The 27,230-nt window shown below is 47.2% G+C and overlaps 1 protein-coding gene across 1 annotated transcript in view; it reads left to right on the top strand.

The window, feature by feature from the left end:
- Positions 1 to 27,230, top strand: part of LOC142591194 (sodium-coupled monocarboxylate transporter 1-like) — a 125,517-nt gene that overhangs the window by 2,875 nt on the left and 95,412 nt on the right. The window contains exon 3 of the mRNA XM_075703559.1: positions 1,485 to 1,536. Within this exon, the coding sequence (XP_075559674.1) occupies positions 1,485 to 1,536 (52 nt within the window). The remainder of the gene's footprint in view (positions 1 to 1,484; positions 1,537 to 27,230) is intronic.

Here is a 27,230-nt window from a genome sequence, read left to right as displayed (position 1 = left end):
CTCTCCTGCTCCGAAATGTGTATGCTACGCGTCATACGTACTCCTGAGGAGCAGACAGCTTTCGATCAGCAACGCTGCGAGCAGAACCGGGAACGAGCTCGTCCACGCCGTGCCGATACTGCAGCCCGGGCATAAGAATAGGCGCAAGCAGCAACTGCGTACCGAGGACCCGGCATCCTACCAAGCCATCGTTTAATGAACCGTCGGGATTAACCCAGTGATAAACACCGGAGCCGAACGTTTCAGTTTCGCTGGTTAAATATCTGCGCGGAGTGCTTAGGCGGTGATTTTTTTTCTTATAGTTCCCCGTGACAGATGATAACTGCTACCACCCTAAGACTGTGTAATCTGTCGTCGCGGTGGCTATGTTTAAGCAATTATATAGTAATTTCTTTCCAAATATTTTTGCAGTGCCATTATGATTGTCTTTCTCTTGTTTTAACTGCCCCTGGCAACGATGGGTAGTCTTGTACATGCAAGCCACCCCCCCCCCCCCCACCTCCTCAATATGCACGCGCTGTGAGAATTGCAATAACATACACATGAAGGCCTGCTTTACTTACGCTAATAATCTATTAGCTTATCGATCACCGAAGAAGTCATTCGGATAAAAACAGCATGGAAGTATTGAAAGGTTTCTGCCTGTTGTGCATTTGCGTTTTACGCTTCACTGGTACTGCAGCCTCTTTCGCTATGCTTTACGTTCCCAGAAGAAAATTTGCTGTGAAAGAACACCTTTTCATTTCCAATACTTGCCTCAGCAAGAGGAAAAAAAGCGCTTACGCGGGAGACGTTCTCGGTTTATCATCATGACTACATGCGTAGTGTACTGCAATTACGTGTGCGTACGAGCTCTGAATAATTGTCTTCTGCTGGTAATAAAATACGAATTGCCGAACAGGAAACCTTTGTTAAGAAGCACATGAGTGCGCCGTCATCAAAAAGTGTGCGAAAGGCCAGTGAATTGTTCCTAGCTCACTTGCTGTCGTAACTGTTCATATTGCATTCATTTCACATATAATCTCATTTTGAAGGCTGCATAGCCTAATCTGTAAAAATAGCTACCGACATATGACATGGGCTAACTTATTTGCCAAAGCTCACCATGACTGCGCAGTTTACCAATTTTGTTGGCGCGGAAGCACGCACTGCATGACCGCAGATTTTGCTCATCAGGGCGATGTGGCAATGCAGCAAATTGAGAGTGAGTGAAATTCATATTCAAACACAAATAGAAAAACACTTTGTTAGTAAACGCATGCAGAACTTGCAGGGACCGATGCAGCGATTCCTGGACTAAGTGTTTCCACACCTCGCATGTGGGCTGATTTGTATGTTAAATAATTAAACTCCTTGCGAGTATACGTAACCTCAATTTAGTGGTATGTTTTTCTTTTTTAAGTGCAGTCATAGATTTTCGTTTATGCCCTTTTTCTGAAGAACCGAAACGGCACACTGCTTCACATATACGTATTCCATTGCAGCAAACCCTGGGAGCAGTGGGAATCTGCAGTGCAGCTGTCGGAGTTTCCACAAGTATGTAGCAAGTTCACGTACTCCCGACTTAAAGAAGAACGTCGCGAAGGGGTGTTGGAGCAAAGCGTCATTTTATCTTTTCGGGGCAAAGAAGACATAACCTCCAACCTTACTCTTTCGATTTGTTTTTATGTATAGGGTTTCGTGCAAAATCATTATTTAAAATCCAGAATATATATTTCACACACCACAAATCATGTACGGATACCAATGAAGTTACTAGCTTTACTTCTAGACAAAAGTTCAGTGACGATTGAGCGGTAAATGCTGGAGATGTACATGAGAATCATGGACGCCGCCCCTCCTTGAGGTCCGCGATGCATGTTTTAAATCGACTAGCCACATTGCAAATTGTTGTTGAGGACCTCATTCGACACACTTTCTGCCTCTTCATGGTCCGGGCAACACCACCATCATTTAGACTATATGCACACACACACACACACACACACACACACACACACACACACACACACACACACACACACACACACACACACACACACACACACACATATATATATATATATATATATATATATATATATATATATATATATATATATATATATATATATATATATATATATATATACACGTTATACTAAGCTCTCCTATCCCGTCTATACGTCCACCACTATCACATGACCGGCTTCCGACATTTCACACACACACTTTTTTCCTGCTTTGAGACTCCTAGTGCTAACGCATTAACATGCCAAAGTAAACGTTGTCGTAGACTTTCAGAATCATTGCAGGTAAGTTGGCTCGCTTACGTTGCCGCTGAAATGAGGGATTTTGTCAAACTTACTTTTGTACGCATTGCGGCAACTATTGGCCTACACAATTTGGTACTGTTGGTTCGCTATTCAGATAAAAAGTAATTCAGATCAGTAAACGTCACATTGCAATACGTACAGCTCACATTGTATTCTATAATGCAAATATCGCGAAACTAATTTTATTCTGCAGTATTGAACGTCGCCAAGTAAGCTGTATGGGTTATTTGCTAGCGCCATACTAGCACCGAGACACAGGGCTATAGCCACGCGTCCTGCTGCTTTAAACAGAACACGTGGCGCCACCGAGAGCGCCGAGCCATACTAATCAGTATTTTGGAAGCAAGTTCCCAAACAACGGAAAGGATGACACTTCGCTTTGACTACGTTGAATAGCGAACAGAAATATGTGACTTATTGGTGTTTTATGGTTAAATATTCGAAAACCAGTTGTAAAGGCGTCCCAAAGGCGCGGCCCGCGGCTGAATTCCCTGGAAGACCCTCGAAGGACCTTGAAGAGAGAGAGCCTGACTTGAGCAGTGGGATGCGCGTGACGAGAAACGATTATCGTGCTGTTATGTTTTTTGTAGGATTACACTGACTAAAATCTATAAGCCCGTGGTTGCTACTTTTCTATAGAGATTTCATGGGGCGGTTCTACCGACTCCAAAAGCATCTGGCCGTAGGGTTACCACGTTCATTGATAAAATGGCACGGTGCAGTTTCATAGATTACCCTGCTGTTATATACGGTTGCTAGCGAGACTGAACCGCTAGAACTATGTCGTGATATTTCTGTGCGTAGAAGCGAATAAACAGATTAGCTGATACCGTATAAAACTCAAAGCGTCCCATGCGTGGTCACCGCGTTAGCCGCGTAACAGAGCCCGCGGTGGACTTGCGTCTGCTGCATTTTCGTTGTCGGTGGAACGTGAGTTGCTTTAACCTACATTACGCGTTTTCCACTTGTTAGCACTTGTGTCTCGAGCGTACGACGAACAAACCCTTTATTCAGGCAGCGATACAAGCATATGTAGTGAGCGAAGTATGGACGACCGAACACAGCGTTTTGCCAAGCGTCGCATAAAGTGGTGCGCTACATTTATTTCCCCCTCACTGTTCAACATGGTGTTCATCTTGAAAAACAGGTACTTGAACAGGATAGCGTGCGGCGTGCAGTGTGACGACAGTGTTATTTCTGCCTACTGCAATTAGCCTAGCCGCGTGACTGGGCACGCTGCTACACATACTTGCAATGGAGGTGGCACGTGTGTACTTATTCTGTTCAATTGCCTGTTTTAGCAACGCTCGTTTCACGTTTCACTCTCAGCGGCGCCGTTAGACGCGGCCTGGTACGGTGGTGTGAGGATGTCCTTCACACCACTGTTCGTCAAAAAGTTCGAGAACTCTGCTGATGTGAACTGGTGGGCCATTATCGCTCACTGACGTTTCACGCAGTCCGTAAGTCGCAAAGACACGCCCCAGTTTCTCGAACGTTTTCGCGTCCATGTTGATGACATCGGCCAGGGTTCTACCCATTTTGAAAAAGAATCTACTAAAACAAGGAGCATGTTGGAGCAGCAAAGTCAATGTGCACTCGGGACCAGCATTTCGAAGGGTAGCTCTACGAATGAAGCGGCAGAGTTTGAGCTGCAGGCTCAAGTGCTTGACAGATTTTGCGCTTTCGAACAAAGTTTCCGATAGCTTGATCCATCCTAGGCCACCATACGAAGCTCATGGCTAGCATCTTCATGCACGTGGTGCCTAGATGTTCCTCATGAAGCAAGTTTAACACGCATACTTCCACCTGTTCTGGTAATATCACTCGCGTTCCCCATGTCATACAGCCCTGTTCGAGTGACAGCTCATTGTGACGCAGGTGATATGCCTTAAGTTCCTCGGGGTATTGATTTGGCCAGCCATTTATTGTGAACTTGGCCACACGACTCAAGGTGAAGTTTGGTTTTGTGGCCTTGGCAACAACGGCGGCATTCAATGGTGCACTGTCTAACAATGACAAAAATTCGTCAGCTTCGTCCGAAACAGTCTTGACACGTGGTAATCTAGATAGCGCATTTGCTACTTCTGCATTTTTGTCCTTGTGATACTTGAGCCGGAAACTGTATGCAGCCTGAATCGTGACCTCACGCTGCATTCGTGCTGCCGCTAGGCTAAGCGTTAGTCTATCCAGCCTAAGGATTCCTAGCAGTGGCTAGTGATCAGTATAGAGTGTGAAGTGTCTACCGCATAATTAACGAATGTATTTAGCCCCACACCCGAGGCTAAAGCCTCGCGCTTAGACTGCGGCTATTTCTCTTCCGCTGCTGCTAGTTTGCGGGCAGCAAATGCTATGGGGCGTTCGTTTCCGTATTTTGAATCGTGGAGTATCACGGCTCCCAAGCCGTACAATGAAGCCTCCCAGAGCATGCCAATGGGCTTACTAACATCGTAGAGGATCAACACGCGCCTGCTGGTGACAACTTCTATGTGCTTGTGAAAGCGGCACCACACTCCTTTGACAATGTCCATTTCTTATTTTTCTTTAGGGGCCTATAAAATGTATCCGCTATCGTGGATACGTTTCTAAAATATCTAGATTAAAATTTGCCGTCCTCAGATAGGCCTTCAGTTCTATGACCGCGATTGCTCCGGCGCTTCCAAGATCGCTTTGATCTTGGCGTCTGTGGGATAGATACCCTCTTTAGTCATTTTGTGAGCCAAGTGCGTCACTGAGCTTCGGAAGCAGGGGCACTAATCCATATTTAACGTCATGTTGTAATCACGCAGTCACTCCCAGACGCGCTCAAGAACTTTTCGGCAAGCCTCGATATCCGAGCCTGCGGCGATGATGCCGTCAATGTAGCATCAAACTCGTGGGATGTCCCTTAGGGCTTCATCCATCAAATATTGAAAAATGGCTGGAACGCTTGCTACACCGTACGGAAGGCGTTGAAATTCGAAGTGCCCCAAGCTGTTGCTGATGGTCAAAAATGGTTTGTCTTCTGGAGTGAGTTGCTCTTGCCGATAGACAGCCGAAAGATCTAACACAGAAAAAAATTGTGCCGCCTGCCAGCGCAGAGTACAGTTCTTCGGGTCTTGGTAGCGGGTGATAACTAGTCTTCGACAGTGGATTTACAGTAACCTTGTAATCACCATATAACTTCAAACCGTCGCCTTTAATTTCGGCAACTACAAGTGCCGTTGCCCAATCACTGTGTGAAGCTTGTAGAAGCACGATGCCTTCTACCATTTCGGGGCCCCAATTGCGTCTGTACGGTTTCTTGCAGCGCGAACGGAACTGGCCTTGCGCGACTAAAAACTGGAGTAGCGCTCCGGACTAACACCATCTTTGCTTCGAAGCTCTGTATAGTGTATAGTGTGCTTGAAGATACAAATGGAAATTTCGCACGCAGTGCGTCTACGTGGTTTTCGCTTGACATCTGGCTAATTTGTTGCCACGCAAGCTGTAGATGTTCCAGCCAGTTACGACCTAGTTTCGACCTAGCAGTGCTGGCAGCCGTCTTCCGTTAGCATGCACTACTAGAATAGGCATCTTCATGCGCTTGTTGTCGCACTCCACTGTTACGTCGCATTGGTCCTTCAGAGAGAGCTATCCTCCCGTATATGTGCGCAGCAACATTCCAGCTAGTCTACACTTCACATGCCGGAACGCAGAATTATACACACTTCCGGAACAAGTGCCACTGCTGCACCTGTATCAATCTACATTCGGAGCGTTGTGCCTTCTACTTCGACATTGATTTGGTAGTTTGACCGGGCCAAGTTTATCGTCGTGACTGCTACCCCCAACAACATTCATGTGTTTTGCGGTACGACAGATTTTCTGCAAGTGACCAACTTTACCACACTTACGTCACTTAACTTTTGTACCAACATTTGTCTGAAGCATGATTCGGGCCACATCTCTCGCATGACGCCTTTTGTGGCACTTGGCCAAAGTTATACTTCGGCGAACTTGCTGTTTGCTGTCTTGCGCTTAGGTTTCAAGGCGTGTAACGAAACACTTGTTTCTTTGTCCTGCATTAATGCTCCTTTGCTGCCAATTTCCGCACTAATGCACTCTTGCATGCCGATTCAAAGGTCAAGTCGTCGGCAAGAAACCGAGCGTGCTGGCTTTCCTCACTTCGCAGGCCGGCCACAAGTTTGTCTTTTAGGGCATCCTGCAAGATTTCGCCGAAATCACACTTTCTTGCTAAGTGCTTCAATTCCCCTACAGTGAACTACTCTACACTTCCACGCTCTAATTAAGCGGCCCCGCAGGGGCGTCTGCGCCAGCAGGCGTTTGGTGTGTTGCGACACCACGTACCCGAGCACACGAGGGTTGGACCCTCCTGCGTGTAGCCGTGCGCGGCTTAGCCGTGTCCGGGGAAAGGGGGATCCTGGAGGTTGAGTCGATGCCGGGTGTTCGGACCTTTAAGGCCCCCCGGCGGATGCAACACACCTTTTTGGCCTCTGCTTCACGTAGCCGGCACGCCCGGACTGACCCACCTGGGGGAAATCGGTAGTTTCCTTTTCCTGTCTCTCTCTCCCTACAACCTTCGTCTTTCTCTCACTTTCCATCTTTCCTGTCTCCTTCTCATTTATTTATTACTTCCGATCCTCCTGGCAGCAAGGGTTAACCTCGTGTGAGTAGCCAAACTGGGTTACGTCATATTTGGTTATAGTGGTAGCGTACAGCTGGCGTTCGTAGGCCCTGTTTTTAGAGGCCCTGCAGCGTCCCCCAGTTGGGCTCCATGGTGGGTGGCTCGCGCTACTGCCGAGAAATACACTCTGACTTATGGCTATTTCTTTCCCTCCACAATCTGGTCGCTCCCTGAAGAGGGGGCGCACCGAAGAAATCATTGAATTTTTTGGACGCCAAAAAGAAACTTTCCCGCGATTTCATGTAATCCATTCTGAAAAACACGAAAAACAAGCACGAACAATCTCACATTTTGTTGTTTCGAAAACCCTAACTCAGGCACTTGGACCAGGCTATAAAGCATCAAAGATGGCTAGCGGTGATCTCCTTTTGGAACTCCGCGACAAAAAGCAACACGAGAAACTGCCTAACGTTGTATCATTTGGAGATGTCCCAGTGACAGTTACCCCGCAGCACACGATGAACACCACCCGTGGTGTAGTTTCAGATGATGATCTGAAGGAGCTTACGGACGTTGAATTATTAGCAGGTTGGAGCGATCAAAACGTAATCAGTGTTAAGAGAATTCTGCTAAGGCGCGATGCAAAAGAGATTAAAACAAAACATCTCATTCTTACCGTTGGTTTAAGTCTGCTCCCTGAGAGTATTGAGACAGGATATCTGAAGATCCGGGTCAGACCATATGTCCCAAACCCTCTGAGATGTTTTAAATGCCAGCGATTTGGCCACAGCTAGTCGAACTGCCGCGGCCGCCAAACTTGTGCAAAATGCACTGCTCATGAGCGCTCCGCTGAATCGTGTGAAAACACTCTCCACTGTGTGAACTGTAATGGGGAGCACGCTGCGTACTCGCGGTCGTGCCCATCCTGGAAAAAAGAAAAATAAATTGTAAAGATCAAAGTAAAGGAAAATATCAGTTTCAAGGAGGCACGCAGGCGGGTATCCTACATGCCCAAGGACTCTTTTGCCGATGTGACGCGCCAGGGGGCAGCGACGCAAGGGCTTCCGGCAGCTGTCCGACCCACAAGCAGTGAGTCGGCAACTACGCCAACTGCCCCCGCGGCGGTTGCAGCTAGCGCTGCTCTGCCAACCCAGCAGAAGGGACCATCGACCCCCAAGGTGGGCGCAGCCAAGGGTGCCCCAACCTCCCCGGCCCCTTCCAGAGCTGGCAACAGCCGGCTCAACCAAATCCCTCAGGGAGCCCCGTCGACCTCCGGGCTGGTGGGCGCAGGGGTCTTCCCTTCCAAGGTAGGGCTCTCTCGGATAACTCATTCGCAAGAGCGCGTGTCCAGTGCCTCACAAGAGGCAATGGACACTACGTTTATCCTCACGGCGCCCCAAGCGACTAAAGAGCGGCGAGGCTCCCTCGAACGCTCCGGAAAGGGCCAAACCTCTGTTACAGGGCCTCGAAAGTACTCTGTAATCTGATCTCTGCAAACTCTGTAATTACTACTTGTTTCTGTACACACAGCACCTATTTACTTACAATATGGATACACAAATAATTCAATGGAACATCAGAAGTCTTCTTAGAAACCTTGATGATGAGCAAGAACTTATCCACAAACACAATCCAAAAGTGCTATATTTGCAGGAAACACTTAAAATCAAAACACACAAACTTTCTTCGGCAGTATGTCACTTTCCGCAAAGATCGCGATGATGCCATCGCAACGTCGGGCGGTGTCGCCATTGTAATTCAAAAAAGCATAGCGCGTCAATGTTTACAGCTACGAACGGCCCTTGAAGCAGTGGCGGTTCGAATTGATCTTCTAAACAAACTTATCACTGTTTGCTCGCTCTACATACCCCCACATTACAATTTAACTGAACATTAATTATAGTCCTTCATAGGTGAATTGCCGGAACCTTATGTTCTTTGGGATTTCAATGCGCACAACTGCCTGTGAGGCGACTGTCGTATACATGCGCGAGGTCGTCTTGTTGAACAGTTCTCTTTCTCTTCTGGTGCTTGTCTTCCGAATAAGAAGGAACCCACGTATTACTGTCATGCAAACAGAACCTTTTCTTCAATTGATCTCAGCATAGTCTCCCCATTTATACTGCCTGAATTTGAATGGGAAGCTACCAACAATCCTTACGGGTGCGACCATTCCCCATACTGTTAAGAAAATCTAAAGAATACGAATACCCACCACAGGCTCCTAGGTGGAAGGTTTATACAGCCGACTGGGAGAAATTCCGAACTCTGACAAGTATCTCATTGGATCACATGTCTTCTTTAGGATACGATACTGCTGCGCATTATTTTACAGCCTTCATTATAGATGCCGCATCTAAATGCGTGTCTGAAGTCAGTGGCTTGGCAAGCAGACGGCGTGTCCCGTGGTGGAACGACGATTGTAGGATCGCTCGTAAAAAACAGAACAGGGCGTGGGGGTTGCTACGCGCTTCTCCCACTGCAGAGAATCTAGTTAACTTTAAAAAAGTAAAATCCGAAGGCAGGCGAACCCGCCGACAGGCCAGACGAGAAAGTTGGCATAAGTTTCTATCGAGTATTAACTCGTTCAGAGATGAGGCGAAAGCCTGGAACAGGGTCAATAGGATAAGAGGGCGACAAGCACATGCACTCCCTTTGGTAAACACAGAAGGCGATACCCTACAAGATCAGGCGGACTCACTTGAGGAGCACTTTGAGAGCGTGTCAAGTGCCAACCATTACTCGCAATCCTTTCTGAAACATAAACAAATAGAAGAATGCAAGCCACTTATCAGAAAATGTCGACATAATGAACCATACAACCGTCCTTTTAGCATTGCCGAATTGAGAGCTGCCTTGAGTGCATGCAAGAGCTCTGCACCGGGATCTGACAGAATCATGTATGAAATTATCAGAAACTTGCACAATGACACACCCACGTTACACTACTCGCTCTCTTCAACACAATTTGGGCAGTGGGATACCTTCCAACCGCATGGAAAGAAGCCATTGTGGTCCCTGTTTTGAAAGAAGGCAAAGACCCTTCCTCAGTGAGAAGTTACCGCCCGATAGCCCTCGCAAGTTGCCTTTGTAAGGTATTTGAAAGAAATGATTAATCAGCAACGGATTCATTTCCTTGAACTGAGCAAAATGCTTGATCCCTATCAGTGTGGCTTCAGGGAAGGGCGCTCCACAACTGATCACCTTGTACGTATTGAAGCAAACATCCGTGACGCATTTGTACACAAACAGTTTTCCTCACCGATATTCCTTGATATGGAGAAGGCGTACGACACAACATGGCGCTACAGAATCATGAGAGATTTGTCAGAAATGGGCATTCATGGTAATATGCTCAAACCTAATAGAAAGCTACGTGTCCAATCGTACCTTGCGGGTAAAAGTCGGCAATGTACTGTGACGTCCTTCTACACAAGAAACTGGTGTACCCCAGGGAGGCGTGCTCAGTTGCACACTCTTTATTGTTAAGATGACAACACTTCGTGCGTCCTTACCACCGGCCATTTTGTATTCCGCGTTTGTGGACGACAGTCAAATAGGTTTCAAATCCTGTAACCTCGCAGTGTGCGAGAGACAGGTACAGCATAGTTTGAACAAGGTGTCAAAGTGGGCTGAGTAAAATGGATTTAAAATCAATCCTCACAAGAGTTCTTGCGTTCTGTTTACAAGAAAGAGAGGCTTCGTTTCGGAACCTTGTTTATAACTGTGTGAACAAGAGAGACCTGTAAACAAAGAGCACAAATTTATAGGTGTTTTACTTGACAATAGACTCACTTTCGTCCCACACATCAAACATCTTAAACAAATATGCCTGAAAACAATGAACCTAATGAAACTTCTATCCCAGACTACGTGGGGCAGTGACAGGAAGTGCTTAATGAATCTCTATAAGAGCCTGATTCGGTCACGATTAGATTATGGTGCCGTGGTATATAACTCTGCCGCTCCGAGCGCGCTAAAGATGCTAGACGCTGTTCACCATCTAGGTACCCCGCAGGGGCGTCTGCGTAAGCAGGCGTTTGGTGTGTTGTGACACCACGTACCCGAGCACACGAGGGTTGGACCCTCCCGCGTGTAGCCGTGCGCGGCTTAGCCGTGTCCGGGGAAAGGGGGATCCTGGGGGTTGAGCCGATGCCGGGTGTTTGGACCTTTAAGGCCCCCGGTGGAGGCAACACACCTCTTTGGCCTCTGCTTCACGTAGACGGCACCCCCGGACTGACCCACCCGGGGGAAATCGGTAGTTGCCTTTTCCTGTCTCTCTCTCCATCCAGCCTTCGTCTTTCTCTTACTTTTTCATCTTTCCTGTCTTCTCCTAGGTTCCGTTTACTTCCAATATTTCCAGGCAGCAAGGGTTAACCTTGTGTGAATAACCAACCTAGGTTATCTCATATTTGGTTATAGTGATAACGTACAGCTGGCGTTTGCAGGACCTGTTTTTACAGTCCCTGTAACGTCCCCTTGTTGGGCTCCATGGTGGGTGGCTGGCGTTATTGCCGAAAATTAAGTTCTCCTATGGCAAATTCCTTCCCACCCCTCCTTGATCGCCCTCAGAAAAGAGGGCGCACCGAAGATGTATTCAAGTTCTTTGGTCGTGAAAGACCCAACTTCCCACGATTTCGTGTGATTCACTCGGAAAAGTCAGACACACAAGTACGCACAATCTCCCCATTTCTAGTTTCAAAGTCTTTAACTGAGGCTCTTGGTCAAGGTTACAAGGCAACAAGGATGGCAAGTGGAGATCTCCTCTTGGAGCTCCAGAATCTGAAACAATTTGAAAAGCTACCCAGTCTCGTGTCATTTGGGGACGTTCAAGTGACAGTGACTCCGCACCGCACTATGAACACTACCCGCGGCGTTGTCTCAGACGATGATTTGCTTCAGCTGACTGACGCAGAGCTCTTGGAGGGCTTTAGTGAGCAAAATGTTGTCAATGTGAAAAGAATAAAGATGAGGCGCGACGGTAAAGAGATTGCGACCAAACACATAATACTCACCTTCAATTCAAGTGTCCTGCCCGAGTCAATCGAGGCCGGGTACATCAAGCTCCGTGTTAGGCCATACGTGCCAAACCCACTCCGTTTTTTCAAATGCCAGCGCTTGGCAATGCAGTGCCAAAGAACACACCACTGAAGCTTGTGAGAACGCTCTCCGCTGTGTAAACTGTGATGGGGAGCACGCCGCGTACTCGCGGTCGTGCCCATCCTGGAAGAAAGAAAAGGAAATTGTTACAATTAAAGTCACGGAAAATATCACCTTCAAAGAGGCACGCAAGCGGGTTTCATAACTGCCCAAGAAAAGCTTTGCCGATGTGACGCGTCAGGGGGCAACGTCACAACGGCCTCCGGCGGCTGTCCGGCCCACAGTCAGTGAATCGGCAGTTACGCCATCTGCCCCCGCGGAGGTTGCAGCTAGCGCTGCTCCGCCAACCCAGCAGACGGGGCCATCGAACCCGAAGGTGGGCGCAGCCGAGGCTGCCCCAACCTCAGAGGCCCCTTCCAGCGCTGCAACTGCCGGCGCAGCCAAATCCCCCAGGAAGCCCCATCTACCTCCGGGCTGGTGGGCGCAGTGGTCTTGCCCTCCAAGGCGGGACCCTCGCTGGTAACTTCCCGCTCGCAAGAGCACGTGTCCGGCGCCTCACAAGAGGCGATGGACACTACACCCATCCTCAAGGCGCACCAAGCGCCTAAGGAGCGGCGAGGCTCCCTCGAGCGCTCCAGAAAGAACAAAACCCCTATTACAGGGCCTCGAAAGGGCTCTGTAATTTAATCACTGAAATCTGCGTAATTAATACTTCTGTTTCCGTATACACAGCACCCATTTGCTCCCAATATGGATACACAAATAATTCAATGGAACATCAGAGGTCTTCTTAGGAACCTTGATGATGTGCAAGAGCTTATCCAAAAACACAATCCAACAGTGCTGTGTCTACAGGAAACACACCTAAAACCACAACATACAAACTTTCTCCGACCGTATGTGAAGTTTCGCAAAGATCGCGATGATGCAGTCGTATCATCAGGCGGTGTTGCCATTTTGGTCCATCAAAGTATCTCCTGTCAGGGTTTACAGCTACAAATGCCCCTTGAAGCAGTGGCTGTTCGAGCTGTTCTATTAAATAAACTCGTCACCATTTGCTCGCTCTATGTACCCCCACACTTCAAATTAAACAAGCATGAATTTCAGTCATTTATAGACGAATTGCCAGAACCTTATGTTGTTCTTGGCGATTTCAATGCGCACAGCTCCCTGTGGGGCGACTCTCGTACAGACGCGCGAGGTAGTCTTGTTGAACAGTTCCTCTTTTCTTCCGGTGCGTGCTTGCTGAATAAAAAGGAACCCACATATTACTCTCTAGCAAACAGAACATTTTCTTCAATAGATCTTAGTATAGTTTCCCCGTCTATACTGCTCGAACTTGAATGGGAAGTTACGAAGAATCCTTACGGGAGCGGCCACTTTCCCATACTGATAAGAACATCTAAAGAAAACGAATATCCTCCGCAAGCTCCTAGGTGGAAGATAGACACAGCCGACTGGGAGAAATTTCGAACTCTCACTAACATCTCATGGGCCGACATGTCTTCTCTAGAAATTGATGCTGCTGTAGAGTATCTTACATCATTCATAATAGATGCCGCATCAAAATGCATATCCGAAGCGAGTGGTCTGGCATGCAAACGACGTGTACCGTGGTGGAACAGCGAATGTAGGATCGCCCGTAAGAATCAGAACAAGGCGTGGGGGTTGCTACGCGCTTCTCCCACTGCAGAGAATCTTGTGAACTTTAAAAAATAAAGTCCCAAGGCAGGCGAACCCGCCGACAGGCCAGAAGAGAAAGCTGGCACAAGTTTTTATTGAGTATTAACTCGTTTAGGGATGAGGCCAAAGCCTGGAACAGAGTTAATAGTATTAGAGGGCGGCAAACACATTCACTCCCCCTGGTAAACACACAGGGCGATACACTACAAGACCAGGCAGACTCACTTGGGGAGCATTTTGAGAACGTGGCAAGTTCAACAAATTATTCACAATCCTTTCTCAAACACAAACAAATAGAAGAATGTAAGCCTCTAATCAGAAAATGTCGTCAGAACGAACCATACAACCGTCCTTTTAGTATTGCAGAGTTGAGAGCTGCCTTGAACGCATGCAAGAGCTCTGCGCCAGGATCGGACAGAATAATGTATGAAATGATTAAAAACGTACACAGTGACACGCAAGTTACAATACTTGCACTTTTTAACACTATTTGGGCTGTGGGGTGCCTTCCAACCGCATGGAAACAAGCCATTGTTGTCCCTGTTTTGAAACAAGGCAAGGACCCTTCCTCAGTGGCAAGTTACCGCCCGATAGCCCTCACAAGCTGCCTTTGTAAGGTATTTGAAAAGATGATTAATCGACGACTAATTCACTTCCTTGAACTGAAGAAAGTGCTAGATCCCTGTCAGTGTGGCTTTAGAGAAGGGCGGTCCACAACCGATCATCTTGTACGTATTGAAGGATATATTCGCGACGCTTTCGTCCACAAACAGTTTTTCCTATCGGTATTTCCGGATATGGAGAAGGCGTACGACACAACGTGGCGGTACGGAATCTTGCGAGACTTGTCGAGAATGGGCATCCATGGCAATATGCTAAAACTGATAGAAAGTTACCTGTCCAACCGTACCTTCCGCGTGAAAGTCGGGAATGTACTATCACGTCCATTTATACAGGAGACTGGTGTACCCCAGGGAGGTGTGCTCAGCTGCACGCTCTTTATAGTTAAAATGAACACACTCCGCACTTCATTACCACCACCTATATTTTATTCCGTGTACGTAGATGACATACAAATAGGTTTTAAATCATGTAACCTTGCAGTGTGCGAAAGACAAGTACAGCAGAGTTTGAACAAGATATCTAAGTGGGCAGACGAAAATGGATTTAAAGTCAACCCCCACAAAAGTTCATGTGTTCTCTTTACAAGAAAGAGAGGCCTGGTTCCAGACCCGTGCATGGAACTGGGTGGACAACAAATACCTGTCAACAAAGAACAGAAATTTCTAGGTGTAATACTTGACTCTAAGCTTACTTTCATCTCGCACATAAAATATCTCAAAACTAAATGTCTAAAAACTATGAACTTACTAAAGACGCTATCACACACAACATGGGGTAGCGACAGGAAATGTATAATGAATATTTATAAGAGCCTTATTCAATCTCGGTTAGACCATGGCGCCATAGTGTACAGCTCTGCCGCCCCGAGTGCACTAAAGATGCTGGATCCCATCCACCACCTGGGTATCCGTCTGGCCACAGGCGCATTCAGAACTAGCCCGATTCAAAGCTTGTATGTAGAATCGAATCAGTGGCCACTCAATCTGCAAAGATCTTACATCAGCTTCACATACTTCCTTAAAGTGCACTCCAATAATCAACATCCATGTTTCAACACTGTTAACGATATGACCTGCACTACACTTTTCCATAATCGCCCCTCTGTAAGAAAGCCTTTCTCGCTTCGAGTGAGGGAGCTTAGTGAAGAGATACATGTCCCACTACTCGAGCCTCGCCTAATGCATCCAACCCAATTGTTACCGCCTTGGGAGTGGCAGGTCATAAAATGCGACATATCCTTTTTAGAGGTAACAAAACACGCACCAGAGATCGAAATACGAATTCATTTCCTAGAACTCCAGCACAAGCACTCCTGCGCCGAGTTCTACACAGACGCTTCGAAGTCTAATGCCGGGGTGTCGTATGCTGCCGTCGGCCCATCCTTCTCAGAATCCGATGTACTACATCCGGAAACAAGTATATTTACGGCCGAGGCCTACGCATTACTGACTGCTGTGAAGCATATAAGAAAATCAAAACTCCAAAAGTCAGCGATATATACAGACTCCCTAAGCGTCGTGAAGGCCTTGATGTCACCCTATAGACACAAAAATCCAGTACTTAATGAACTATATTCCGTCTTGTGCAAAGCGTACATATCTAACCAGCATATCATTATATGCTGGGTGCCTGGCCATAGGAACATCGAGGGCAACGTTCTGGCGGACGAGATGGCCACGTCTATAGCATCGCAAGCCGTTAACCCTACCGCCGAGGTGCCTGTCACAGATCTGAGGCCTTTCTTGCGAAGGCGGCTGCGGGCCCACTTGCAACGCATGTGGGACGCGGAAAAAGATAATAAGCTCCACCTAATAAAGCTACAGTTAGGACTGTGGCCCTCTACAACAAAATCGCGCCGAACAGATGTCCTATTCTGTCGTTTAAGAATAGGACACACATATGGCACCCATAACTTTCTACTGACCGGAAGTGAGCCTCCAAACTGTGGTAGATGCGGGGAGAGGCTGACCGTACTCCACGTCCTCCTGCAGTGTCGCGAAGCCGAATCTGAGAGAAGGAGACATTTTTCCTTAGCATACCGCCAACACATTCCTCTTCATCCTCTAATGTTTCTCGGTCCAGAACCGCTTTTTAATACAAACAGTGTCCTAGGTTTCCTCAGGGATGTCGTCTTACATGTTATTAGTCCCATGAATTCGTAGCGCCTCCTCTCTCGAGAGGATGCCACTACGATAATTATTTTGCGTAGCACATGCCTCCAGGCCCTTGTGCTTCAAGGGCTCTAAGGAGGCAGTAGTGCTCTGGCATTTCTTATAATCGTGATATATTTTACCTATCGTATCGTTCTTTTTATATGCATCTAAATTTTCATAGTACAAGTCATACGTCATCGCCATAATTTTATCATACATATTTTACGCACTTTAGAGCGTATATTTTAAGGCCTCTTTACAGCCACCTCACACCAACTTCATTGCAATCATAATTACACCGCAAACTCATTGCCACAGACATGGCGCTCTTTGGCCACACCTGGCCCTTGCGCCATAAAACTCCACACATCATCATCATCAACCATCTAGGTATGCGCTTAGCCACGGGCGCTTTCAGAACAAGCCCGATCGAAATCTTATATGCCGAATCGAATGAGTGGTCACTCCACCTGCAGAGATCATACATTAGCTTTACATAATTCCTTAAAGTGCGCTCTAATCTTGAGCATCCATGTTTTGATACCGTTACTGATATGACGTGTGCTACACTTTTCAGCTATCGCCCCGCCATAAGACAGCCTTTCTCGCTGCGTGTGAAGGAGCGTAGCGATGAAATGCATGTCCCACTCCTCGAGCATCGCTTAATGCACTTAATCAAGCTCTTACCTCCTTGGGAGTGGCAGGTGATAGAACGTGACATATCCTTTATAAAAGTTACAAAGCACGCTCCAGCGGCCGAAATGCGAATGCATTTCCTAGAACTTCAGTGCAAGGACCTCTGCGCAGAGTTCTACACAGACGCCTCGAAGTCAAATGGCGGGGTATCCTATGCAGCCGTCGGCCCATCCTTCTCGGAATCCGATATACTGCATCTGGAAAGAAGTATCTTTACGGCCGAGGCCTAGGCATTACTCTCTGCTGTGTAGCATATAAGAAAATCAAAACTTCCAAAAGCAGCGATCTATACAGACTCTCTAAGCGTCGTGAAGGCCTTAATGTCCCTCAACAAACATAAAAATCCCCTATTTATTGAACTCTATTCGGTCTTGTGTAAAGCGTACTCATCTAACCAGAATATCATAACATGCTGGGTACCTGGCCATAGGGAAATCGAAGGTAACGTTCTGGCGGACGAGATGGTCACGTCAATCACATCGCAAGCTGTTAACCCTACCGCTGATGTGACTGTCACAGATCTAAGGCCTTTCTTACGAAATAAACTGCGAAACCACTGGCAGTGCAAGTGGGACGCGCAAACAAATAACAAACTGCACGTTATAACGCCACAGTTAGGTTTTTGGCCCTCCCCAACAAGATCTTGGCCAACAGATGTGCTATTCCGTCGCCTCGGAATAAGACATACATTTGGCACCCATAATTTTCTGCTTACTGGAAGTGGACCTCCAATCTGTGGTAGATGCGGCGAGAGGCTGACCGTCCTACATGTCCTCCTGGAGTGTCGGGAAGCCGAAACGGAGAGAAAGAAACATTTTCCGCTTGCATACAATTATTACATCCCTCTAGACCCGGCTATGTTTCTTAGTAAGGAACTGCTTTTTAACACCAAGGCAGTCTTTAACGTCTTCAATGATGCTGTCCTATATGTTATAGGCCCATTAACTTCGTAGAGCATCCTCGTTCCAGAGGATGCCGCTGCGATGATTTTTTTTGCGTAGCACATGCTTCCAGGCCCTTGTGTTTCAAGGGTTCTAAGGAGGCAGTAGTGCTCTATCCAATCTTATAACCTGTTATATATTACACACCGTATCATTCTTTTGAAATGGATCTTAATGTTCATAGTACACGTCATACGTCATCGCCATGTTCTTATTATACAGATTTTACGTACTTTAAAGCGACTATTTTAAAGGCCCCTTTACAGCCACGTCACATCAACCTCTTGGAACTCATAACTACATTGCGAACTCATCACCATGGACCTGGCGCTCTTAGGCCATACGTGGTCCTTGCGCCAATAAACATCATACATTCATTCATTCAGAGTTCAATGAAGTCTTTAGATAGTCTTGATGATGCTGTCAGGGTAACCCAATCTACATCAGGAAAAGTGAAATATCTACAGAGAAAGAAATTAGCGAGAGGAAATCGGGTATTTGAATCATTTAACACGGAGTGGAATTCATGAAGAAAAGCATGGTTGATGTCAGGTGGTCGGTACCCCGCAGGGGCGTCTGCGTCAGCAGGCGTTTGGTGTGTTGCGACACCACGTACCCGAGCACACGAGGGTTGGACCCTCCCGCGTGTAGCCGTGCGCGGCTTAGCCGTGTCCGGGGAAAAGGGGATCCTGGGGGTTGAGCCAATGCCGGGTGTTTGGACCTTTAAGGCCCCCCGGCGGAGGCAACACACCTCTTCGGCCTCGGCTTCACATAGACGGCACCCCCGGACTGACCCACCCGGGGGAAACCGGCAGTCGCCGTTTCCTGTCCTCCTCTCCAATCTTCGCCTTTCTCTCTCGCCTTTTTCATCTTTCCTGTCTTCTCTTCACTTCTGCTAACTTCCTAGTCTCCCGGCGGCAAGGGTTAACCTTGTGTAGCTAGCCAGCCTTGGTTATGCTGTATTTGGTTATAGCAGCGATGTACGGCTGGCGCTGGCAGGGTTTCTCTAGCAGGAACTCCTGTCACGTCCCCCTGTTGGGCTCCATGGTGGGTGGTCGGCATCGCGGCCGAAAACCCTACTGTACTCATGGAAAACGCTTTTCCTAAACTCCCTGATCGCCCTCACAAACGAGGGCGCACCGAAGATCTCTTTCAGTTTTACGGACGACAAGTCCAGAACTTTCCTAGATATCATGTAATCCACTCAGAAAACCCAGACAAACTAGTGCGTAACATTTCACCGTTCCTTGTTTCGAAGTCTTTAACTGAAGTTTTTGGAACAGGATATAAGGCGTCGAGAATGACAAGTGGTGATCTTCTCTTGGAGCTCCACGATAAGAATCAGTACGAGAAACTGCCGAAACTTGTCTCATTTTGGGAGACCCAAATAACAGTTACTCCGCACCGAACCATGAACACCACACGCGGCGTTGTCTCGGACGATGACATGCTAGAGCTCACTGAAGCTGAACTCTTGGAGGGTTTCAGTGAACAGAATGTCATAAATGTAAAGCGAATTAAGATCAGGCGAGACGGTAAAGAGATCAATACGAAACACCTGGTACTCACTTTCGGTTCAAGTGTCCTCCCCGAGTCCGTCGAGGCCGGTTATATCAAACTTCGTGTTAGGCCATACGTGCCCAATCCTCTCAGATGCTTTAAGTGCCAAAGGTTCGGCCACAGTTCACAGAACTGTCGAGGCCGGCTGACATGTGCCAAGTGCAGTGACAAAGAACATTCCTCCGAAACGTGCCAGAACACTCCACATTGTGTCAACTGTGAGGGCGAGCATGCCGCATACTCGCGGTCCTGCCCGTCCTGGAAAAGAGAAAAAGAGATTGTCACAATCAAAGTCAAAGAAAATATATCTTTCAAGGAGGCACGTAGGCGGGTGTCATACCTATCTAAGAGCAGCTTTGCCGATGTGGCGCGTAAGGGGGCAGCGTCACAACGGCCTCCGGCGGCTGTCCGACCCAAAGGCAGTGAGTCGGCAGTTACGCCATCTGCCCCCGCGGCGGTTGCAGCTAGCGCTGCTCCGTCAACCGAGGAGAAGAGACCATCCACCCCGAAGGTGGGTGCAGCCGAGGCTGCCCCAACCTCCGAGGCCCCTTCCAGCGCTGGCAACGGCCAGCGCAGCCAAATCCCTCAGGGAGCCCCATCGACCTCCGGGCTGGTGGGCGCAGGGGTCTTGCCCTCAAAGGCGGGACTCCCTCTGAAAACCTCTCGCTCGCAAGAGCGCTTGTCCGGCGCCTCACACGAGGCAATGGACACTACACCTGTCCCCAAGGCGCACCAAACGCCTAAGGAGCGTCGAGAATCGCTCGAACGCTTCAGAAAGAACAAAACACCTATTACAGGGCCTCGAAAGCGCTCTGTAATATAAGGCATCCACTCCGTTTCCGTAAACACAGCACCAATTTACCTTAAACATGGATACTCAAATAATTCAATGGAACATCAGAGGTCTCCTTAGAAACCTTGATGATTTGCAAGAACTCATCCACAAACATAATCCAAAAGTGCTGTGTTTACAGGAAACACACCTAAAATCTAAACACACAAACTTTCTCCGTACTTATGTTACGTTTCGCAAAGATCGCGATGATGCCGTCGCATCATCGGGTGGTGTTGCGATTCTTACTCATAGAAGTATTGCGTGTCAACCTTTACAGCTACAAACGCCCCTTGAAGCAGTGGCGGTTCGAGTTGTCCTACTAAACAAACTCATCACCATTTGCTCCCTTTACATACCCCCGCATTACCAACTGAACAAACATGACTTTCACTCCTTGATCAATCAATTGCCAGAACCTTATGCTGTTCTTGGCGATTTCAATGCGCACAGCTCCCTGTGGGGCGACTCTCGTATAGATGCGCGAGGTCGCCTTATTGAACAGTTCCTTTTTTCTTTTGGAGCGTGCCTTCTCAACAAGAAAGAACCCACGTATTACTCTCTTGCAAACCGATCCTTTTCGTCAATAGACCTTAGTATAGTCTCCCCGTCTGTACTGCCTGAACTTGAATGGGAAGTTACCGAGAACCCTTACGGTAGCGACCACTTCCCTATACTGCTAAGATCATATAAAGAAAACGAATATCCACCATACGCTCCTAGGTGGAAGATTGAGACAGCTGATTGGGAGAAATTTCGATCTCTAACTAGTATCTCATGGGCTGTCCTGTCTTCGTTAGGAATTGACGCTGCAGTCGAGTTTTTTACAGCATTCATAACAGATGTCGCATTTAAATGCATATCAGAAGTAAAAGGCTTGGCCTGCAAACGGCGTGTCCCATGGTGGAACGACGATTGTAGGATCGCTCGTAAAAAACAGAACAGGGCGTGGGGGTTGCTACGCGCTTCTCCCACTGCAGAGAATCTAGTTAACTTTAAAGAAGTAAAATCCGAAGGCAGGCGAACCCGCCGACAGGCCAGACGAGAAAGTTGGCATAAGTTTCTATCGAGTATTAACTCGTTCAGAGATGAGGCGAAAGCCTGGAACAGGGTCAACAGGATAAGAGGGCGACAAGCACATGCACTCCCTTTGGTAAACACAGAAGGCGATACCCTACAAGATCAGGCGGACTCACTTGAGGAGCACTTTGAGAGCGTGTCAAGTGCCAACCATTACTCGCAATGCTTTCTGAAACATAAACAAATAGAAGAATGTAAGCCACTCATGAGAAAATGTCAACAGAATGAACCATACAACTGTCCTTTTAGCATTGCCGAGTTGAGAGCTGCCTTGACCGCATGCAAGAGCTCTGCACCGGGATCTGACAGAATCGTGTATGAAATGATCAAAAACTTACATAAAGACACCCAAGTTACACTAGTCACAATTTTCAACACGATTTGGGCTGCGGGATACTTCCCGACTACATGGAAAGAAGCCATTGTGATCCCGGTTTTGAAACAAGGCAAAGATCCTTCCTCAGTGGCAAGTTACCGCCCGATAGCCCTGACAAGTTGCCTTTGTAAGGTATTTGAAAAAATGATCAATCGCCGTCTCGTGCATCTCCTAGAGTCCAGTAAAGTGCTTGACCCATTTCAATGTGGTTTTCGGGAAGGGAGATCTACAACCGACCATCTTGTGCGTATCGAAGCGAGCATTCGCGATGCCTTCGTGCACAAGCAATCTTTCTTATCTGTATTTCTGGGTATGGAAAAAGCGTACGACACAACCTGGCGGTACGGAATCCTGCGCGATCTTTCCGCGCTAGGTATCCGCGGCAATATGCTAAATACTATAGAGAGCTACTTAGAGAACCGTACATTTCGAGTGAAAATAGGTCCTGCACTGTCGCATACATTTATACAGGAAACTGGGGTACCGCAGGGTGGCGTACTCAGCTGCATGCTCTTTGTCGTAAAGATGAACACGCTTCGTGCATCTTTACCACCAGCTATTTTCTATTCCGTCTACGTAGACGATATACAAATAGGTTTTAAATCCTGCAACCTGACAGTCTGCGAGAGACAGGTACAGCACGGTTTGAACAAGGTGTCACAGTGGGCAGAGAAAAATGGATTTAAAATCAATCCTCACAAGAGTTCTTGTGTTCTGTATACAAGAAAGAGAGGCCTGGTTCCGGATCCTTGCTTAGAACTGTGTGGACAACAGATACCTGTAAACAAAGAACACAAATTTCTAGGTGTTATATTTGACAGTAGACTCACATTCATCCCACACATAAAACATCTTAAAGAAAAATGTCTGAAAACAATGAACCTATTGAAACTTCTATCGCAGACTACGTGGGGTAGCGACAGGACGTGCCTAATGAATCTCTATAAGAGCCTGATTCGGTCACGATTAGATTATGGTGCCGTGATCTATCATTCTGCCGCCCCGAGCGCGCTAAAGATGCTAGATCCGGTCCACCATCTAGGAATCCGCTTAGCCATGGGCGCTTTCAGAACGAGTCCCATACAAAGTTTATATGCAGAATCGAATGAGTGGTCACTTCATATCCAGAGAACATACATCAGCCAAACATATTTTTTGAAAGTCCACTCTAATCCTCAACATCCGTGTTATAATACCGTTAACGAAATGACATACGCTACACTCTTTCGCAATCGTCCCTCCGTAAGACAGCCTTTCTCGCTGCGTGTGAGGGAGCTTAGTGAAGAAATGCATGTTCCACTCCTCAAGCTTCGCCTAATGCATCCAGCCAAGCTGCTACCTCCTTGGGAGTGGCAGCTGATACAATGCGACACATCTTTCGTTCAAGTTACAAAGCACGCTTCAGACATTGAAATCCAAATGCATTTCTGGGAACTCCAACACAAACACTCCTGCGCGGAGTTCTACACAGACGCATCAAAGTCGCACGACGGGGTGTCCTATGCAGCCGTCGGTCCGTCCTTCTCGGAATCCGGCGTACTGCATCCGCAAACTAGTATCTTTTCGGCTGAAGCCTACGCAATATTATCGACCGTGAAGCATATAAGGAAATCAAAACTCAAAAGATCAGTTATATATACGGACTCCCTAAGTGTTGTGAAGGCTTTGATATCGTTCTGTAAGCACAAAAATCCTGTTATAATTGAACTCTATTCCATCTTATGTAACGCATATATATCTAACCAGCATGTGATTATATGCTGGGTGCCAGGACATAGGGCCATCGAAGGTAATGTTCTGGCGGACCAGATGGCCACGTCAGTTGCATGGCATTCTCCTAATCCCACCGCTGCAGTTCCTGTCACAGATCTGAAGCCCTTCTTGCGGAGGAAACTACGAAATTACTGGCAACGCCTATGGGACGCGGAAACAAATAATAAGCTCCACGTGACAAAACCACAGTTAGGATTTTGGCCGTCTACTACAAAATCGCGCCGAACAGATGTCCTATTCTGTCGTCTCAGAATAGGACACCCTTTCGGCACGCATAACTATTTACTCACTGAAAATGATCCTCCAACCTGCGGTAGATGCGGGGAGAGGCTGACCGTCCTCCACGTCCTCCTGGAGTGTCGGGAAGCTGAATATGAAAGAAAGAAACATTTTCCTTTAGCATACCGGCATCACATCCCCCTTCATCCCGCAATGCTACTCGGCCCAGAACCTTTATTTGACACCAACGCCGTCCTAAGTTTTCTGAAAGATGTTGTCTTGCATGTTTTTAGCCCCACATTTTCGTAGCGGGTCCTCTCTTCAGAGGATGCCGCTGCGATATCTCTTTAGTATAGCACATGTCTCTAGGCCCTTGTCTTTCAAGGGCTCTGTCGAGGCAGCAGTGCTCCAAGCAATTTTACGATCTTATATATTTTATAATTTGCATCATTCTTCTACGATGGATTTTAATCTTCATAGTATTCGTCATAAGTCATCGCCATAATTTTATAGCACGTAGATTTTACGCACTTTACAGCGAATATTTTTAGGCCACTTTACAGCCAAGTCACATCTTCCATAATACATCTTCAACATTACCACATGTCATGGCGCTCTTTGGCCAAACCTGGCCCTTGCGCCACAAAACACCACATATCATCATCATCATCATCAGGTGGTCGGTAAGCAGTGACGAATATATTACTTCCTGGCTGTGCCGGCCCAAAACTGCTAATAATTTCGATATTGCATGAGTCTAAGTGACATTTGACTAAGAACAGGATGCCTCCACGTCCTTTCCCAACCCTGTCCCCTCGGTAAATTGCAAAAATAAACACGAGTATGCCAGATTTAGCTATTTTCAATATCTTGGTGGAGCCAAGACTAACTGAAAATAGCTGCATCCATGTTGTGGTCTAGTAGAACTGTTTCACAAGATATTTTTTCTTAGGCAGACAGCTACGCACATTCGAGAGCAAGATGAACACTGTGTGGTAAGAAATGGATGCCGAAGTTTCAGTTAGATTACGAGGTGAATATTGCGAAGCACGTGAGGACACCTAAGGCTTTATTTGAATAACAGATTCATTACCATCATCGTACTTGTATTGTCTATTTTCGATCAGGTGCCTACCGAACTTGATTTTAAAGGAACAGTTTTTCTTCCCGAGTAAACAGGTAAAGCTTCTTCCGGGCTAGTCGAGCGCTAGAACAAGAATCTTCTCGTATTTGGAAAGGGGAGCCGGTGAGGTTGAATCCAGCTGTAAGCATTTTTTATTTATCCTTAAAACTACCAAGTTTTGCTATTATTTTCCTTTTTCAAAGCGGCCCAGCCTGTGAGCCCGCTGAACAGCCCCATTATCAAGTGTGACGTTTTTTTTCGGAACAGAAAGGTATGACGCGTGACTATGGTTCAGCCCACGTCTCTCTTTCCGCATCTATAATTCCAAGAAACATTAGGCTGCAACAGCGTTGACGGTTCGCAGAGTGGTCAGACTTTGCGGCTAATTCATTCACTGTGGACGTAGGTTTGGCAATAGCACAGTGAGATTTATGGCCTGGCATCGGTTCACCGGACTAAACCACTTTTTGAAGAACGTCAATTCGAGAGGTGTGAATACTGACTCTACTCTTTTATGTTGGCGTTTTCCAAGCGAATGAGGGTTAGTTCAGCCAGCATTATATTTTAACCAAGTCCAGGACGAGAAATAGCAATAGCTATAGTTTCAAAGGATAGGGATGGGCTATTATCGTCAGGACCAGGGTTCAATTCCACGTCTCCGTAGAGCAGAAATAAGAGTCTGGAAATGTAAACATTGATGCATAATGAGTACAATGAATGACTTAATATACCACGTAGGTAATACAAGGAGTCGAGAGGAGGGCACGGAACGGCACATAAGCATCGGTCATTGAAGTGAACGCTAATAGCGCTCGGCAAGTGACGAACATGGCTAAAGAGTAGAAGTCTCTTCACTGCGACTGTTTCGGTAGCGTGCTCCGAGGGAATCCAGAGTGACAGCTGCTTTTGTCGTCATGGCGTATCAACCACGCGCCTGGTGGTATGCTTTGCTAGTCGTAGTCACTGTTGGTGGCCAAGCTCAGCGGTATGCGTTTCGTTCGAGTCCCCGAATGAAGCAGGGGCCGAAGTACCGAACTTTTCGTGTAGGTGCCGCATCGGAAGAAGCCCGTGCTCAGGCCAGCCAAGGTCCGATGACGGGATGACGGTGATGGCGAGAAACAAGCCAGCCGCGATGGCTATCAAAGCGATAACCTGCGTTAACAGTGGCAGTCTCATGACCGTGACTGTTGCGGTGGTGTGCATTCAACAATGGTAACTGATAAACGCATCTATAATGTCAATACTTTAACAAAAATTAGCGCGACCATGAGGCACCACTGACGCAAAACGTGCTTCGCACTTTTAACAGTCTCGTGTCGTCGTTCACCTTGTACGACGGCACGGTATCCCTTATTTGCACTCGTGCTACAGCTGAACGTCTTTCATTTTTTGAGAGGTTATGTGCTGATTGCCTGGACATATCCCGTTGATCCTCTAGTTTTTGTAACTTTAGTTCGTGAGCTCTCTGTTCCCCTCGTTTCTTTTGTTCTGCAGCTTCTTTTTCTGCAGCGTTCGGTTAGCTTTCTCATGTTTCTCTATCTGGTCCCATGCTTCTGAAATGTCGTCTTAAAGAGACCCGCTCTTCTCAATGGCCTCAAGAAGCTGGGAACTTTTCTGACTGTTCCCGGCCTCAATTTCAAGCTTTTCACAAACTAATAACAACTCTGGCTTGACCCGTTTGCTCAAATCCATGGTCAATCACGAACGAGGATTCCCCTAGCCTGCTATTATGTGAGGAAGCTTTCAATAGGAGCCTGCCCGTACAGGAAATAAATTTGCTGTTTTAGAAAACACATGAGCTAAAATCTGGCAAGCTCTCAAAGAACCATGATCTTGGATTGTACCGCGAAGTGAACACGGACGCAGAAAGGTGCAAACAGCACGATTCTGTGTCCGTGTTCATTTCGCGCTACAATCCAAGATCATGTTACCGTAACAACTCGCACAATTTTCTATCCTTTTGCTGTCAAAGAAAGTCAAGCGCTTACCATTCTGCTGAATCCAGGACGAACGGTGGAGTGTCCCATTGTTGCCAACTAGCTGATACAATGTTGACCGAGTGAGGTTGGTCTTCACGACGAGAATCTCGAGCGGTTCTCCTTTCTCCTTGTTACGGGGGCCAGGACGGCGTCAAATAACCCCTCGCAGTCTT

The sequence above is a fragment of the Dermacentor variabilis genome, chromosome 8 (assembly GCF_050947875.1).
Source record: "Dermacentor variabilis isolate Ectoservices chromosome 8, ASM5094787v1, whole genome shotgun sequence".
Lineage (NCBI taxonomy): Eukaryota > Metazoa > Arthropoda > Arachnida > Ixodida > Ixodidae > Dermacentor > Dermacentor variabilis.
This window is presented reverse-complemented; position numbering and strand designations above follow the sequence as displayed.